This window comes from Staurois parvus, unplaced genomic scaffold (genome assembly GCF_062004578.1).
Source record: "Staurois parvus isolate SC_StPar_1 unplaced genomic scaffold, SC_StPar_1.0 ptg000315l, whole genome shotgun sequence".
NCBI classification, from domain to species: Eukaryota; Metazoa; Chordata; class Amphibia; order Anura; family Ranidae; genus Staurois; species Staurois parvus.
In genome coordinates, this window is record NW_028318111.1 from 777053 (window position 1) to 796654 (window position 19602).

The following is a 19602-nucleotide window of genomic DNA, read 5'->3' on the forward strand; positions in this document are numbered from 1 at the left end:
TTGCAGCCAGTGGCACAGGGAACATCTCACGAGTAGAAGGAAAAATGGATTCAATAAAATTTCAGCAAATTTTGGATGGTAACTTGATGCCATCTGTGAAAAAGCTGAAGTTAAAGAGAGGATGGCTTCTACAAATGGATAATGATCCTAAACACACCTCGAAATCCACAGGGGATTACATCAAGAGGCGTAAACTGAAGGTTTTGCCATGGCCTTCACAATCTCCTGACCTCAACATAATTGAAAATCTATGGATAGACCTTAAAAGAGCAGTGCGTGACAGACAGCCCAGAAATCTCAAAGAACTGGAAGACTTTTGTAAGGAAGAATGGGCAAAGATACCTCAAACAAGAATTGAAAGACTCTTGGCTGGCTACAAAAAGTGTTTACAAGCTGTGATACTTGCCAAAGGGGGCAGTACAAGATATTAACTCTGCAGGGTGCCCAAACTTTTGCAGACACCATTTTTTTCGTTTTCTGTTATTTTGAAAGTGTAAATGATGGAAATAAAATTTAACTTTTGTTGACATATTATAAGAATGTCTAATCTGTAATTTGATGCCTTTTGGAGATTTTTCCATCTTTCCTTGGCTTCTTTATGCACATTAATACAAATTTTTAGCTGGGGTGCCCAAACTTTCGATCCCCACTGTAACTGTGGGGTGGTTTATCTCACAAGCAAGCGCAGTGCATCCAGGAGTTGTGCAAGACAGCCAGGAGGGTGCAATACTGCTACAGTGTGCTCAGTACAGACAGTCACCTGTATATCCCTGTCCCGGATGGATGGATAAGTGGAATATTTCCCTTTTTCCAGCAGGTGGTCTTGCTGTTTCCCAGAGACCTGTTTTCCTGGCGTTGGATGGATGGATGGACTTATCCCACTCTACTCTAGGGGGTCTCTTCGCTCCTTTTTGATTTATCTCTCCATGTGCATGAATGTCATGTAGTTAAAGAGTATAATATAGTGCCTTATCTCCTTTAAAACGTATTTATTAAGCTTAAAATAATGCACTCACATAATACAATTAATAAAAAAGCTTTGTCGTGCAATAATATAGTATCTTCTTATGTGTTTGCCAGACTCCTCATACTTGCTGTGTATTTTCCTTTAAGCGTCGTGACGTCAGAGCCCCTCCCCTACGCATTATGCCACTGGGTCATGTGGCTTCATCAGGGGGGAAAAAAAGCCACGGAACCTGGTGGCGTAACGCGTAGAGGAGGGGCTCTGACGTCACAAAATTTTACAGATGGACTTATTGAACAGGTTGAACCTATCACGGGACCACGCTTGGAGTCGCTGAGCTCCTGAGAGCGACCCATTCTTTCACCAATGTTTGTAGAAGCAGTCTGCATGCCTAGGGGCTTGATTGTATACACCTATGGCCATGGAGGGGATTGGAACACCTGAATCACATGATTGGGAAGGCGGGGACAATACTTTTGCCAATATAGTGCACTTTGAGCACCTTTTCAGAGTGTTTTGCCCCTCCTTGGTTTCTTGCCTGGAGAGGATATCTGCATAGCGTGTATCAGTATGCTATGTACTATGTAGATCTAATTTATTTTAAGCTCTGTATACCCGGCACTGAACTCCTTAAATATGAAGTTAGATATAATTCATAGAGTATATTAGAGTTGTTTTAACTGCCAAAGGATTTTTATGTCCATCCAATCCTGAGTTTTACACAGCTCTGCCACACCTCACATGCCCGTTAGTACATTTTAGGCTGAGCTTATGTCTCTCTGCTCGCACTGTCATGAATTTTTCCATGTATTTTGTTTATGTTCTTTAATGCTCGCTTTTAATGCATTTTACATGCATTTTTTACATGTGTCTTTTACTCATTTTTTTCATGCGTTTCCTTGCATCGTTTTCATCTTCATAGACTTCAATGGGGCCAGAAAACACAGGAAAAAGCTTAAAATATTGGCCTCATTTTTTACAATGCAGCATGCAGATGTGACTGGCCTCTTTCGAAAACAATGTCATTTCATGGCAAATGCGTTTTTCTGCACTGCAAAATGCACATAAAAGTGCACAGGTACGGACCAGGCCTTAAAATGTCAGAGTGCTGAGGGAAGTTTCCCCTAGGGTCCTTCTCGGCTCTGACTTATCATGGAACACAAGGTGTTCGGGAGGAAGGAGATCACTGGGGCACTGAGGGGCTGGGGGGATTCGAAGGCAAGAGAATTTGTACTGGGGGTTGGGGAGGGGGGTGCTTAGAGGGGATAGTTGGGGGGGAAGTAAAGTTTGTGCTAGAAGAATCTGAAGGCAAGAGCATTTGTAATGGGGGCTGGTGGGGGGGGGTGCTTGGAGGGGATAGTTGGGGGGGGGGGGAAGTAAGGTTTGTGCTAGAAGAATCTGAAGGCAAGAGCATTTGTAATGGAGGCTTGGTGGGGGGGGGGGTGCTTGGAGGGAATAGTAGGGGGGGAAGTAAAGTCTGTGCTAGAAGAATCTGTAGGCAAGAGCATTTGTAATGGGGGGGGGGGGGAGGTGTTAGGAGCAGAGTGTTGGGGGAATAAAAGTTTGTGCTGGAAGAATGGTGGGGAGGGGATTTTTACTGATTTAGGGGATTTTTTTTATTGGGGGGGGCAGTTTGCCATCTTTGCTCTGGGCACTGGGTGACCTTGTCCTTGTAGCGCTGACAGGTCTTGCCATTAGGTCTCTGAGCTTCTCTATGCAACACAGGCAAATCATGGCTGGTGGAAGTGGCTGGCAGGGTGCAGTACATAGCTTCCGGAACAGCCCCCTGCCTCAGTACTGCTCTCCAGAGCTCTCAGCCGTGAGCAGTGGGCTGGCTCTTGGGAGGAGTTATACAAATATTAAAATACATTGATGGACAAGTGTCAGTCTGGAGGAGTGGGTGTTCCTTTTGCCGGCTTTATTTGCATGCAGACCACCCTAGGTAACATCCATATGTGATGCGGAGATTCCATAATAGAAGAAACTGAAATCCAGTGAATGAAAGGGGTGGGCCAGAGGCAGTCAGGCTGGGGAGGAAAGTGCTAGATGATGATGGGTGTCCTCCAGCCAGGATATGAAGCAGGCTCTCTCTGACTGGCTGCAGCTTCTAATACACATTTTGAGAAGCTCACAGTGTGCAGTGAAATCAGAGGAAGCCATTTCAGTCCAGGAGAGGAGCCGCTACAACTGTGCAATACTGTGTTCAAAATGGAAAGGCCGGGAAGGAGGACGGTGGTGGTGGGGGAGGGGTGAGGAAGGAACCAGGGGAGGTAAAATATAGGCAGATTATACTTCAGCTTTACAATAATGCTTTTAGACATCTGATATTCCAGGGATGAAGGTTGTATTACGGCAGGATACAATTCCTCTGCGTCTGTCACGCCAACGGATGAGGGAACCAGTTTGGTGGAGGGATTAACTGACTCTTGGAAATCAGTGTGAATGTTCTGCATTTCAGGAGCCTGACATGGCGACTGCACCTTTGGGGCTCATGTACATGAATGATTAGGGCCGAACATTGCCCAGACCAGCATTTTTTCTGCTGCAGGTACAGCCGGGTGTCTCCAATCAGGAAGCCTGTAGAAACCAATGACGGGCTCACACTGTCTGCGACTGTTGGCATGGAACCACACCTGGAGCGATTACCTGCAATTAAGGACTAATGTGCCCCCTGGTGGTCACCACACATTGCGGCTGTAATTTCTCTAATAGATTAATTCCCATGACCTCTAGCTCCACCTAGTGGCCAAAATGCAGTGTTGTTTTCTGAAATACCGCCATAGGTAAATATACCACAATTTGCCACTAAATGGAGCTGATGAACAAAGGAAAAAAATGATACTAAAAAAACAATACTGGGGTCATGACTGCAGTGGCAGCCATGGCCGTGATATACCTGTTTTAATCAGGGACAGGTACATCCTTTTGGGGGAAGGGGTTTAAAAATTTACAGCATTTGGCCATTAGAGGGTGCTAAGTATCATAGGAATTTCCTGTGATGGTTATCACCATTTAGTGTCCAAATGCTGTATTTTCTAATTTAAAGTGTTACTAAACCCCGGACCCTGCATTCACTATATCCACTCTCCCCGGACCCTGCATTCACTATATCTGGTCTCCCCGGACCCTGCATTCACTATATCCGGTCTCCCCGGACCCTGCATTCACTATATCCGGTCTCTCCGGACCCTGCATTCACTATATCCGGTCTCCCCGGACCCTGCATTCACTATATCCGGTCTCCCCGGACCCTGCATTCACTATATCCGGTCTCCCCGGACCCTGCATTCACTATATCCGCTCTCCCCGGACCCTGAATTCACTATATCCGCTCTCCCAGGACCCTGCATTCACTATTTCTGGTTTCCCCGGACCCTGTATTCACAATATCTGGTCTCCCCCGGACCCAGCATTCACTATATCCGCTCTCCCCGGACCCTGCATTCACTATATCCGGTCTCCCCGGACCCTGCATTCACTATATCTGCTCTCCCAGGACCCTGCATTCACTATATCTGGTCTCTCCAGACCCTGCATTCACTATATCTGGTTTCCTCAGACCCTGTATTCACAATATCTGGTGTCCCTGGACCCTGCATTCACTATATCCGGTCTCCCAGGACCATGCATTCACTATATCCTGTCTCTCCGGACCCTGCATTCACTATATCTGGTCTCCCCGGACCCTGCATTCACTATATCTGGTCTCCCTGGGCCCTGCATTCACTATATCTGGTTTCCCCGGACCCTGTATTCACAATATCCGGTCTCCCCGGACCCTGCATTCACTATATCTGGTCTCCCCGGACTCTGCATTCACTATATCTGCTCTTCCAGGACCCTGAATTCACTATATCTGGTCTCCCACAGTACGCACAACATGGAAATGCAATTACCTAAGTAAATATAAATTTCTAAATACTTTTTCTCATCAGCAGTATATAGCAGGCTTGTGACTTCAGCAGAGCACTGGTGAAAGCTTGTAGGAGGAGTTTTCTCTAGGAGGATGCAGAACCCCTGACCTCTGTCTGGACAGTGCTGATTGGTCCTGTGCTGATCACATGCACTCTCCCAAGGAAAAAAAAAAACCTAAAACCATTAAACTGAGCATGTGCAGAAGGGCTGTGGGTTCAGTCTGCCTTATCAGCATGGACATTTGAACAAGAGGAGGGGCAGAGAAGACAGGATCAAAGGGCCTTTTTACACAGTGCAGAGGATTAACCCCTTAGGTTCCACAGTGAGTATAACAAGCATGCCTTACTGCATCTACAGACTGATTGTACTGTTGTGGGTTTAGTAACACTTTAAGTCAAAGAAATACATTCGACCAGCACAGTAAATAGCCTATTCATTTTTGTTTTTTCCCCATTCACACAGAACACTTTCACCGGCGAGTGGCTACCCACGATTTGAATGCTCTCCCAAGGGTCAGGTAAGAATACTCACGCCTCTTGTAGTTTGTATTGTATATAATCGTTCCTTATCCCACAGTTCAGCTTCAATGAATTGGACATTAGACCTGCCTGGCCAAGTTTGAATTGGCTGAATTCCAATGAATTCTAGGAGTCTCTATACTTACAGACAACTCCTGCGAATAGAAGAGGTATCCTCTGATGAAGAACCAATAGAGGTTGGTGAGTACAGAAGGTCCAGGCAAATCTTCAAAGGTTTTCATTTTTTTGCCCCCCTCTACTGCTGCTGCGGCTTCTTCAGTGGCCTCTGACTTTTGCTGCATCCTCCCCACCTTGCAGGTCTGCAACACCAGGCGGCTCCGGGCCCCCAGGAACTGGAGAGAGGCTGACCCTAACCTCAGAGCGTTCATGGCTGCAGGGACTATTGTGTACAGCACTGTTATTTTTTTTCCTGTGGTATAGGAAGGACGGGTGACACCCACTTGTTAACTTCTTAAGTGCTGGAGAAAAATCTAACCATAAAGGGCAACCCAAAACCAGGAAAAAAATGTGACTCCGCCCACTTTCCACAATTTGGCTTGGAGGCAAGAGATATCGAATGTACATAATAATTTAAATATTTTATTCATTTTCATTTTCCCATTAATACTAACGTTAAAAAGAAACAAAACAAAGAACATATACATACCAGGGGCAGACTGACAACTCATGGGGCCCCGGGGCAATAGGGGATCCTGGGGCCCCTGTGTCCTTGCCCAAACTCAAAAAAAGCCTATGAAAAAGGTCCCAGGGGCATCTCATGGGGCCCCCTACTGACCCCGGGCCCTCGGGCAGTGCCCGAGTTTCCAAATGGTCAGTCCGCCCCTGATACATACTTTACAATATGTCAAAATATTAACATCTACCCCTATTCCCCCCCCCCCATCCCCCACTCATCACAACCTCCACTCTGTGATTCTCCTTACTTCTGGGGCTCCCAGGCCTACAAAAATACTACTTTTATTCCATATAGTTCCCCTGTATCCTCTCATCTCTATTACATAAACTCTAAACATAAATTACATTTTTTTAAATTCCTCCCATTTTCTCCATCTTATACGAATTTTTTCTTCGTCCATATGATAAAGTTCCTCCAATCTATACATCTGATCCACCTTTCTTACCCAATCTTTTATTTTTGGGACATCCTGTTCCCTCCAGAATTTGGGTATCAAGCCTTTCGCTGCATTCAAATAATACAATGAGCCAGAATTTATATATTTTTTTCCTGAGAACTTAGTACCATGAAAAAGGCAGATTTCTGGGTCTTTTTGAATATCAAGCTCTGTTATTTTGTGAATCTGGTAAATTATTCCCTCCCAGTACTGTTGTATTTTGTGACACTCCCACCCAGGGGCAGACTGACCATTTGGAAACTCGGGCACTGCCCGAGGGCCCAGGGTCAGTAGGGGGCCCCATGAGATGCCCCTGATACCTTTTTCCATAAGCTTTTTTGAGTTTGGGCAAGGACACAGGGGCCCCAGGATCCCCTATTGCCCGGGGGCCCAATGACTTGTCAGTCCGCCCCTGCTCCCACCAAATGTGAAACATTGTGCCCCTGCCCCCACATCCACGCCAACATAAAGGTGAATTATCTCCATTCAAATGTACATAATAAGACTGATATCAGCGTATCCTTGACTTAGTCCCTTTAAATAGATCTCTAATATATAATATAATAAAGTGATTGTACAGTATTAGTAAACAAAGAAACAACTTCAACACCAACTAACACAAAAGGAAATGATAGAAACAAAGAAAAGTGACGACAGAAAAAGATCAAGTGGTCCATGAAGTCTTCCCGTTTTTTGTTTGTGTTTATTCTTTTTTTTTAATTTCTTTTTGTTGTTTTGTTTTTTAGCTTTTGTAACTTTTTTCTCCGAGTATAGATCTATGCTTGTCCCAAGCATTTTGAAGCTATTTAATCCTCCTAGACTGTAAATTCGAAAGAGCAGGGCCCTCGAACCCTTCATGTATTGTGTTGTTTCTGTCTTGTCTCGTGTCCTGTCCCCCTCGCTATTGTACAGCGCTGAGCATACCCTTTGGCGCTATATAAATACTGTATAATAATAATAATACAATAATTTACTGTTGACTGGCTCACTACCTCTGCTGGAAGCATCAACTACTCTTTCAGTAAGATTCTGAGGTTGGTTTTGAACTTTCCTCCAGTTAGTTTGAGGTCATGTCCCTGTGTTCTTGATTTTGATCTCATGTTGAAAATCCTGCCCTCCTGAACCTTATTCACCCCCTTGATATATTTTAAAGGTTTCAATCATGTCTCCCCTTTCCCTTCTTTCCTCCAGACACTATGGAAAAGGAAATTATTGTAAACAAATGACAATGTATCTAAAGCCAAAATACATGATGCTGGCTATTATAGGAAATATGCATGCCCCTCAGTGCCATCTAGTGACCATAATTCAGTACTTTTCAGATTCACGCATTCAAATTTACAGAATTCATATATCCGGAGAACATTCAATTTTTCCCCATGTGCACAAACTGAATTTTACACAAACAGCTAAAAAAAACGAATGCAGCCACCACACCAGGGACTGGTAATCTGCAATACATTACATTCTTAGGGCTTGTTTATGCGTGCTTCGACCTTAACACACATTAATGCACCTACTGCTTCAATATGCTTCCTTGATGCTTTTTTGAAGCTATAATGGTGCTTGGCAAATGCCCTTTGTGTGTTGATTTTCTATTTGTTTTAAAGGAGCCCATTAGAACCCTGGCTCAGTAGTACCTCCACTCAGCAGATTCCCAGCTCATTAGTACCCCTATTCAGCAGATAACCAACTCATTAGTTACCCCGGTACAAATCATTAGTAAGACCTCATCTGGAATATGCAGTTCAGTTTTGGGCACCAATTCACAAAAAGAACATTGGGGAACTGGAGAAAGTACAGAGAAGGGCAACCAAACTGATAAGAGGCATGGAGGAGCTCAGCTATGAGGAAAGATTAGAGGAACTGAATTTATTCTCTCTTGAGAGGAGATTAAGGGGGGGATATGATCTCCATGTATAATACATAAGGGGGGATATGCTCACCATGTATAATACATAAGGGGGATATGATCTCCATGTATAATACATAAGGGGGTATATGATCTCCATGTATAATACATAAGGGGGGATATGATCTCCATGTATAATACATAAGGGGGATATGATCTCCATGTATAATACATAAGGGGGATATGATCTCCATGTATAATACATAAGGGGGGATATGATCACCATGTATAATACATAAGGGGGGGGATATGATCTCCGTGTATAATACATAAGGGAGGATATGATCTCCATGTATAATACATAAGGGGGGATATGATCTCCATGTATAATACATAAGGGGGATATGATCTCCATGTATAATACATAAGGGGGATATGATCTCCATGTATAATACATAAGGGGGATATGATCTCCATGTATAATACATAAGGGGGGATATGATCTCCATGTATAATACATAAGGGGGATATGATCTCCATGTATAATACATAAGGGGGGGATATGATCTCCATGTATAATACATAAGGGGGGGATGTGATCTCCATGTATAATACATAAGGGGGATATGATCTCCATGTATAATACATAAGGGGGATATGATCTCCATGTATAATACATAAGGGGGGATATGATCTCCATGTATAATACATAAGGGGGATATGATCTCCATGTATAATACATAAGGGGGGGATATGATCTCCATGTATAATACATAAGGGGGGGATGTGATCTCCATGTATAATACATAAGGGGGATATGATCTCCATGTATAATACATAAGGATGGATATGATCTCCATGTATAATACATAAGGGGGGATATGATCTCCATGTATAATACATAAGGGGGGATATGATCTCCATGTATAATACATAAGGGGGGATATGATCTCCATGTATAATACATAAGGGGGATATGATCTCCATGTATAATACATAAGGGGGATATGATCTCCATGTATAATACATAAGGGGGGATATGATCTCCATGTATAATACATAAGGGGGATATGATCTCCATGTATAATACATAGGGGGGGATATGATCACCATGTATAATACATAAGGGGGGATATGATCTCCATGTATAATACATAAGGGGGGATATGATCACCATGTATAATACATAAGGGGGGATATGATCTCCATGTATAATACATAAGGGGGGATATGATCTCCATGTATAATACATAAGGGGGGATATGATCTCCATGTATAATACATAAGGGGGATATGATCTCCATGTATAATACATAAGGAGGGATATGATCTCCATGTATAATACATAAGGGGGATATGATCTCCATGTATAATACATAAGGGGGATATGATCTCCATGTATAATACATAAGGGGGGATATGATCTCCATGTATAATACATAAGGGGGGATATGATCACCATGTATAATACATAAGGGGGGATATGATCACCATGTATAATACATAAGGGGGGATATGATCACCATGTATAATACATAAGGGGGGATATGATCTCCATGTATAATACATAAGGGGGGATATGATCACCATGTATAATACATAAGGGGGGATATGATCTCCATGTATAATACATAAGGGGGGATATGATCACCATGTATAATACATAAGGGGGATATGATCTCCATGTATAATACATAAGGAGGGATATGATCTCCATGTATAATACATAAGGGGGATATGATCTCCATGTATAATACATAAGGGGGATATGATCTCCATGTATAATACATAAGGGGGGATATGATCACCATGTATAATACATAAGGGGGGATATGATCACCATGTATAATACATAAGGGGGGATATGATCTCCATGTATAATACATAAGGGGGGATATGATCACCATGTATAATACATAAGGGGGGATATGATCTCCATGTATAATACATAAGGGGGATATGATCTCCATGTATAATACATAAGGGGGGATATGATCTCCATGTATAATACATAAGGGGGGATATGATCTCCATGTATAATACATAAGGGGGGATATGATCTCCATGTATAAATCTTACTAAATACCTTGGACTGTCTGCTTTCCAAAAAGAGGTCATTTGGGGGGATTTGTACTGTCCTGGCACTTTAGGGCCTCAGGAAATAAGATCAGTACATCTAGCCCGAACTGTCATCCCTGCAAGGAAAGGAGAGAAAGCCGTGGGCATTTCAAATTTCTTTCTCTCCTCTCCTACCACTGAGAATATGGAGCATCTGCTTCCATAGTATACATCCAACGGTGTATTTAGGTTTTGTGCTTCCCTAGACAACACAAAAAATAGGCTCCCCCCCCATGGAGAGACCCTGACACTGACCAACACCCCCCTCCCGCATGAAGAGAGCCTGACACTGACCAACATCCCCCTCCCCCATGAAGAGAGCCTGACACTGACCAACAACACCCCAGCCCCCCACCCAAGATTGTCTTCCATTACCACCACCCCCCCATACACTGGCAATGCCCCCCCCCAGATGCTGCAAGAGTGAAGACACTCACCTTCACATCCCTAGGAACAAGAGTCAGCCTCTGCCTACACCATCAAGCAGCCCGCAGCCTCTCTCAGATCCCACCTGTTCCCTATGCTACGTGTGTCCCTTCTTCCATCCCTTCCTTTGGGGGGCGGTGCTGCCCCTCTGAAAAATGCTGCTGCCCCCCTGAAAAATGCCGCCCCAGGCAAATGCCTTGTGGTAAATATGCTCCTGTATACATCCCCACATGCCCACTCTCCACTGCGGGAAACCTCCCTGCACCGCTCCTGTGTGAACTCTATGACAGCCTGGATTCACACAGGAGCAAAGGGGAAACTGCACGTGATTTAGACAGGAATCGCATTCCTGTTCAACTTGCATGCTATTTTTTGCGGGGTAATTTGCATCCATACATTTTGTATTGACGCAAATTGCACCACAAAGTATTGGTAATTGGTATTGGTGGGGACTTGACCGAAATTATCGGTACTCGTACTCGCCGATTAAAAAAAGGGTATCCCTAGGAGCAACTATAGGGCATGTATCAATGTATTGTGCCACTTGACCTGAGTAAGAAAGAATGTTGTGAGTGACTGTATCAAATAAATAATAAAGACAAAATCCATTTATAACAATTAAATCTTGTTTTATTGTATGTATAGTATCAACAGTTGATCCCTGTTGATAAAGTCCGGATGTGACGAAACGCGTCCGGGGCACGTGACGTGGTGACGTTCTGACGTTCTTCCGGAAGTGCTGTGGTGGCCATTTTTGTTCTTGGAACACGCGGCTGTCTATGCCCTGGAATCCTCCATACAGATGTATGGGTAGTGGGGAACTTATTACCAATTATATATTCCTTCTCTGAAGTGGTATGCTGAGGATATTGTAACACCACTGAGGAGAGGCTCGATTGTGGAATCAATCGCTTTGTGTGTGGAAGCTGATCTCTTCTTATTTTAATGTAAGTTGCTATATTAAAGTACTGTGATTATTTATTATATACACTGATCCCTGGTCTGTTTATGAGGTCTATGGGAAGTGGTTGGAAAGGCTGAAGGAAAAAGGTTGGAAATAATCTCATCTATGGCTTGTGTTACTACCTTGAGGGTAATTATGCACTTCTGTTATTTGTGTGCAGTGAATAACATGTAAGGCAGAGGTATTTTTTCTCACGGTTGCTGTGGCACGGGAGTGTTTTTGCATGTAACACGTGTGGCACTTTTATTATATTTTGGATATTATTTGGATAAAGCACTATGTCGAGTTTTTTTCTTTGAGGTATATGAAGATTTATTTTTGGAGTACACCAAAAAAAGGCGGTTTGAAGATACGAAGATTTAAGAAAGTATTGATTTAGAGATAACCTCTTAGGGAATTATTTGGATTTTGATTTTTTGGACTCTTATTTTGGGACTTTATACACTAAGATTTTGGGACTTATTTTGGGACTTTATACATGAATATTGAGTTTTCTGTTACCAAGTGTGCTTAATGATTAATTGATTTATGTATGTACTTCAGGGGAAGAACGGTTAAAGTGACTTGGTGGGGTATTATAGTGAGAGCAGGCTAGTGCTGGATACCTAATATAACAATACATTTTGGCCTAAATTTATGACAGAATTAGATTTTTTTAATTCTTTTAACTGGACATGTTTAATAGCAAAAAGTCCAAAATATTGTTTTTTTTCCTCAAAATTGTCTTTTTTTGCTTATAGTGCAAAAAATAAAAAAAACGCAGAGAGGATCAAATATCACCGAAAGAAAGCTCAATTCGTGGGAACAAAAGGACGTAAATTTAGTTTGGGTGCAGCGTTGCATAACCACACAATTGTCAGTTAAATTATCGCAGCGCTGTAACGCAAAAAATGGCGATGGTCACGAAGGGGGGTAAATCCTCAGGAGGGTAAGTGGAGAGGGGCTGGTGTCCTTATTAAACCGATGTGTAAACAAAAAAAAAAAGCAGTCTGACAATAAATATCAACATAATTACTCAGTCACTAAAACATTGTTTCATTTTGTATCTTTCTGTTTATTCATCTACAGATGAAAGGGATTAGGATATGCAAATTAAGTCAGTTAAAAGAAACCTGACAAGTACAAAAAAGGTTTTTTTTTTGGTTTGAAATTTAAATGTTCCTCTGTTTAACCCCCTTATTAACCCTTCATGTACTCTTATCAACCCTAATTAACTCCTTAATTATTATTTTTCTGCTGATTTCTTTTTTTGTTCATTTATATTTTATAAACTATTAATAATTAAAACTTTTTTTTGTTATTATTTGCTTTGTTCAACAATATTTTTACACCTTTAACATATATTTACACATTTCGCATTGAAAAAAGTGCAAAATTTAAAGAAAAAAAAATTTGGGTCATTTTAAAGCGGAAGTTTAGTCAGAAAACGAAGTCCACCTGGATCAATGGATCACGTCAGGCTGGCCCCTTTTGCAGGTATATCTATGTTAAACTTTACAAATACAGTATGTGTCGGTACTGTTTAAAATCTAGTAATATACAGTCTCACCCTGTTCTGCACATGCTCATTTATGCTCCATTTTTAGGCACTGCTGAATCTGTAGAGGCCGATCTGCTGACAGCCCTAGGCTCCTTTTACCCGAGCATTTTATTTATTTTTTTTTCATCAGTTTACATCCGTTTTTCATCTGTTTACATTTGTTTTATTACATCCTTTACCGATACAAAAATGGACCGTATGTCCGTTTACATCCGTTTTTTGTCCATTTACATCTGTTTTTCGTTTGTTATTGTTTTTTTTTACAGAAGAAAAATAGGGGTTTCTTCCTATTGTTCCGGATTCTTCCGGATATTAATGGATAGAGACATTATCGGATGTAAACAGAAGATCATCCCTTTACATCCACAAGTCCATAGAAATACATAGGTGTCTGTTTTTCATCCGTAAACGGACATATGAGCAACGGACATACAGAACGCCCGTGTGAAAGGGGCCTTAGAGTTGAAATAAACCCTCCTATCCTTTACAGTTAAGGAATCTGCTTCTGTTTGATCTGCAACTGCCATGGTGCTGCACATGTGATCAGTTATAACACCGGCCATTTGATGGTTTGACAGTTTGGTTGGGGACGCAATGTCACAAGTGACATCTTGCTTACTACTTTGCATGTGATCACTGATTGGCCAATCAGTGATCATATGATCGGGACCTCGTACAGAGGTCCTGTCCGACGATCGGTGTTTCACTGTGTCCGGAGGACACAGCGGGCAACGGATCGCGATGCTGCGCGCTCCCAGGGAGCGCGCACAAGCAGCGTGCAGGGAGGTCGTTTATAAACGGCCACCCGACCCTGCACTACCACCGTCCGGCCGTTTATATGCAACGGCCGGTCGGGAAGTGGTTAACAACTGATCCCTCGTTCAGCTGTCAGCGGGGTTCCCCTGCTGACATCTAAAGAGTAAACAGGTATTGGTAATTGGTATCGGTGAGTATTAATAATAAAGTAGCGGTACTCGTACCCGCTGTAAAAAGAATGGTATCGGTTCATCTCTAATTTAAACAAATGTAGTATCGGACTGCAACATAACATTGAAAATAGTGAAGGGGGTCTGAATACTTTCTGAATGCACTCTATATAAGTGAATGATTCAGAACATGTCACATATTAGAGTAATGTAGATATATTGAGGAAGCTGTCTATTTCTGCACACAGCTACCCCCCCAATCTCGTATGGCCCAGCTGTTGGGTCATACATTCTGCTGCTCTCCAAAGCCTACTGCTTGACTGGTAGGACCTCGCCTTCCCCCTACCACACCAATGGTCCCTTATGGTGATGATCAGCCCCACCATAGGGGTGAGCTGAAGCTTTAAGTAGTCTAAATTGGCATCCCTGCTTTCCATTCATGGGGGAAGATCAAGAAAGGGTTAAAGGGTCCACTGGTTTCCTTTCTATTGATGGCGTGCTGTATTTTTACTTTATTACATAGGAACTCCATATTTTTATCTGCTTGTTGTTCCATAATTTCAGGACTATATTACAGACACGGGTTGTAGTTTTGCCCTCTAGAAGCTGATTGCCAGAAGAAATTTCGGGATTACAGTTGGTTTCAGTCAGAACATTAAGCAGATTTCCTCTCTAGGAACCTCAGGTTTATGGGTCGGCTTGCCGATAGGACGATACGTGCGAGTGATCTGACTTCTCCGAGTTTGGGATCCGGTTTAACCTCAAACATCTGGATAATCTGTAAAAGTGGAAACCAAGAGATTAAAAAGGGGAGTCCAACTTATCTCAGAATGTTTTCAAATAATGTGATGTTGGCCAAACCACAAGTTTATAATGTATCTGTTGTTTAGGGCCAAATTCATGCCCCCCCCCTCTTCTGGAGGTCCCCACTCTATTTAGCTTTTGTATTCTTTTTTTTCACATTTAGGTCTTCAGACCGGTTATGTGATGCCCAGGGTCATCTTTAGATGCTCTACTAGGGGTGGGTGGTCACACAGTGAAGGGGGGGGGGGCGGGTACAAAGTGCCCTGCACTTACATTATTTCCTCAATCTACTGGGTTGAATGACCTGAGGACATCTAGTGGCCAACTTGAATTATCATGAGAGGTAGCACCAGAGAGGAGATGTGTATTGCATCTGCTTTTTTTTTCCCACCACTACGACCACTAGGGACGATTTAAATTTAAATTTACCTCCTTCCTGCTGCGTATATTCCTGTAGGCATATATACAGCCTCTAAGTGGGTGGCCCTTAACAGCGAGAGGCATACCTAAAGATACACACAGCGGGCAGCACAGTGGCTAAATGGTTAGCACTTCCGTCTGGCAGTACTAGGGTCGTAGGTTCGATTCCCAACCACGGCACCACCTGCCTGGAGTTTTCATGTTCTCCCTGTGCCTGCGTGGGTTCCCTCCCACACTCCATAAACATGCTGGTAGGTGAATTGTCTCCTGTCTAAATTGTCCCTAGTATGTGTATGTATGAATGTGAGTTAGGGACCTTAGATTGTACGCCGTTGACGGTTAGGGACTGATGTGAATGTACAATATATATGTACAGTTGCAAGAAAAAGTATGTGAACCCCTTGGGATTACGGGGAGTTTTGCATGAATTGGGCATAAAATGTGCTCTGAACGTCATCTAAGTCACAACAATAGAAGAACACAGTCTGCTGAACATAATACTACACAATCATTAGATGTTGCCATGGTTTAATTGCACATAACATGTAAACATTCACAGTGCAGAGAGGAAAAAGTATGTGAGGCCCTAGCTTAATGACTTCTCCCAGAGCTAATTGGAGCCAGGAGTGAGCCAACCTTGACTCCAATCAGTGTGATGATATTGGATGTGTTGCTGACAGCTGTCCTGCCCTTAAAAAACACACACCTGTTTTGGGTTTACTGGTTTCAAGAAGCACTGTCTGATGTGAACCATGCCTCGCAGAAAAGAGCTCTCAGAAGACCTACGATCAAGAATTGTTGACTTGCATGAAGTCAACATGTTTATTATGTTCAGTAGACTGTGTTCTTCTATTGTTGTGACTTAGATGACGTTCAGAGCACATTTTATGCCCAATTCATACAAAACGCCACGTAATCCCAAGGGGTTCACATACTTTTTCTTGCAACTGTAAAGCGCTGCGTAAATTGATGGCGCTATATAAGTACCGGAAATAAATAAACAGAACCTTTGACACAGTTACCAGCAACTAACAGAAAGCTCATGACAGTCACATAATCTAAAACCCCTTAAAGGGCTGGGAGGCCCCGGTGCCAAGGGGTTAAAAAACTGGCCATAGTTGGGCTTTAAGAATATTAGGGCTCATATACATTTGTCTTAGCCCTCTGAAGAGGGATATTGTGTAGGTCTTGCTCATTTACATAGGGGTGGGGTGGTATGTGGTTTTTCCTTGATCTGAAGACCCCAACAACCACCAGGCCAGGGTGGGTGAGAACAGTCCCTTGTCGACATTTTATAACAAGGTACCCTCATGTTGAGGGCATGTGGCCTGGTATGGTTCACAGAAGAGAGAGGCACACGCTCTCCCCCCCCCCTTTCCCTTTCCTACACGCTCTGCTATGGACCTGATGTGGAGTTTTTGGGGGGATGTAGGATGGCCTGGTGACTTCGTCAGGAAGCAGGAAGTTGTCATGTATAATCATGGTAGTAATACTGTGATTATACATGGCATCTGGCTCTCACCGAATGGGTAAATGTTCAGGCGTTCCACCGAACAGCCAAGGTTAGGTCCAAACTTGTGTGTGGACCAAATCTGAAGGACATCCCTACCTGGGATACTAATGCCTTATTAGGCAATTACATCCCGAAACCACAGACCAACTTACTTTCTACCCTGCATGGGGACTCACTTGGACTCTCCTTGTCGCTCTCCTCCAGACTGTTTTAGTTGCTCCCTCTTGTAGACTTTATGTTCATTTTTATTTCACTAAGTACACCACATGAGGCTCCTGCTCCCTAGTCTCTCTGCTCTCTCCCTCTGTGAAGATCCTTCTTTTGCTGCTTTATCTTCGCACGCTTACCCGTGAAAGTGCCAGATGCATCTCCAGCTCGGCGATCCTCTTGCCAGCACAGCCTCGCACCCCATAGCCAAAAGGAATGGAACTGAACGGGTGGTGGGTCATCCCTTCTTCCCGCAGCCACCGCTGAGGAAGAAACTTCCCTGGATTCGGGAAGTGGACTTCATCCCTGGAGATGGCGTAATGATTTAAGACAAAGAGAGTCTGGAAGAAGAAGAAGTGACACAGCTAGAGTATCTTTCCTGTATACACATCTACACACTGATAGTGGACAACACGGGTCTAAACAAACTGTCTAAACAAAGGGCCAATTTACTGTGTTTCAGACTTTAGGGGGGGTTAGACTGTGGCCAGCGGGGGTAGAAAATGTCCTGCTGTCAGTGGATGAAAACAGTGTCCCATCATTGGCATCAGTGGGAGGAATAGTGCCCCATCATTGGCATCAGTGGGAGGAATAGTGCCCCATCAGTGGGAGGAATAGTGCCCCATCATTGGTGTCAGTGGGAGGAATAGTGCCCCATCATTTGTATCAGTGGTAGGAATAGTGCTCCATCATTGGTGTCAGTAGGAGGAATAGTGCCCCATCACTGGAGTCAGTGGGAGGAATAGTGCCCCATCATTGGTGTCAGTGGGAGGAATAGTGCCCCATCATTGGTATCAGTGGGAGGAATAGTGCCCCATCATTGGTATTAGTGGGAGGAATAGTGCCCCATCATTGGTGTCAGTGGGAGGAATAGTGCCCCATCATTGGTATCAGTGGGAGGAGTAGTGCCCCATCATTCGTATCAGTGGGAGGAATAGTGCCCCATCATTGGTGTCAGTGGGAGGAATAGTGCCCCATCATTGGTATCAGTGGGAGGAATAGAGCCCCATCATTGGTATTAGTGGGAGGAATAGTGCCCCATCATTGGTGTCAGTGGGAGGAATAGTGCCCCATCATTGGTGTCAGTGGGAGGAATAGTGCCCCATCATTGGTGTCAGTGGGAGGAATAGTGCCCCATCATTCGTATCAGTGGGAGGAAGAGTGCCCCATCATTGGTATCAGTGGGAGGAATAGTGCCCCATCATTGGTATTAGTGGAAGGAATAGTGCCCCATCATTGGTATTAGTGGGAGGAATAGTGCCCCATCATTGGTAACAGTAGGAGGAATAGTGCCCCATCATTGGTGTCAGTAGGAGGAATAGTGCCCCATCACTGGAGTCAGTGGGAGGAATAGTGCCCCATCATTGGTGTCAGTGGGAGGAATAGTGCCCCATCATTGGTATCAGTGGGAGGAGTAGTGCCCCATCATTCGTATCAGTGGGAGGAAGAGTGCCCCATCATTGGTATCAGTGGGAGGAATAGTGCCCCATCATTGGTATTAGTGGGAGGAATAGTGCCCCATCATTGGTGTCAGTGGGAGGAATAGTGCCCCATCATTGGTATCAGTGGGAGGAATAGTGCCCCATCATTCGTATCAGTGGGAGGAATAGTGCCCCATCATTGGTGTCAGTGGGAGGAATAGTGCCCCATCATTGGTATCAGTGGGAGGAATAGTGCCCCATCATTGGTATTAGTGGGAGGAATAGTGCCCCATCATTGGTATCAGTGGGAAGAATAGTGCACCATCACTGGAGTCAGTGGGAGGAATAGTGCCCCATTTTTTGTATTAGTGGGAGGAATAGTGCCCCATCGTTGGTGTCAGTGGAAAGAATAGTGTCCTATCATTGGTGTCAGTGGGAGGAATAGTGCCCCATTGGTATTGGTGTCAGTGGGAGGAATAGTGCCACAGTGGAAAGAATAGTGTCCTATCATTGGTGTCAGTGGGAGGAATAATGCCCCATTTTTTGTATTAGTGGGAGGAATAGTGCCCCATCATTAGTGTCAGTGGGAGGAAGAATGTCCCATCATTGGTGTCAGTGGGAGGAATAGTGCCCCATCATTGGTATCAGTGGGAGGAATAGTGCCCCATCATTGGTGTCAGTGGGAGGAATAGTGCCCCATCATTGGTATCAGTGGGAGGAATAGCGCCCCATCATTGGTGTCAGTAGGAGGAATAGTGTCCCATCATTGGTGTCAGTAGGAGGAATAGTGTCCCATCATTGGTGTCAATGGAAAGAATAGTGTCCTCTCATTGGTGTCAGTGGGAGGAATAGTGCCCCATCATTGGTGTCAGTGGGAGGAA

General features: G+C 43.7%; 2 protein-coding genes across 2 annotated transcripts in view; both read right to left on the reverse strand.

Moving 5' to 3' along the window:
• The window catches only part of LOC149457526 (sterol 26-hydroxylase, mitochondrial-like), a 43425-nt gene extending 37605 nt beyond the window's left edge, over positions 1 to 5820 (reverse strand). Inside the window, exon 1 of the mRNA XM_089683571.1 lies at positions 5544 to 5820. Within this exon, the coding sequence (XP_089539697.1) occupies positions 5544 to 5786 (243 nt within the window). The 5' untranslated portion in view covers positions 5787 to 5820. The remainder of the gene's footprint in view (positions 1 to 5543) is intronic.
• Positions 5821 to 11534: 5714 nt separating this feature from the next.
• The window catches only part of LOC149457527 (sterol 26-hydroxylase, mitochondrial-like), a 50523-nt gene continuing 42455 nt past the window's right edge, over positions 11535 to 19602 (reverse strand). The window contains exons 8-9 of the mRNA XM_089683572.1: positions 17441 to 17641; positions 11535 to 15134 (exon numbers count right to left, since the gene is read on the reverse strand). Of these exons, the coding sequence (XP_089539698.1) occupies positions 15012 to 15134; positions 17441 to 17641 (324 nt within the window). The 3' untranslated portion in view covers positions 11535 to 15011. The remainder of the gene's footprint in view (positions 15135 to 17440; positions 17642 to 19602) is intronic.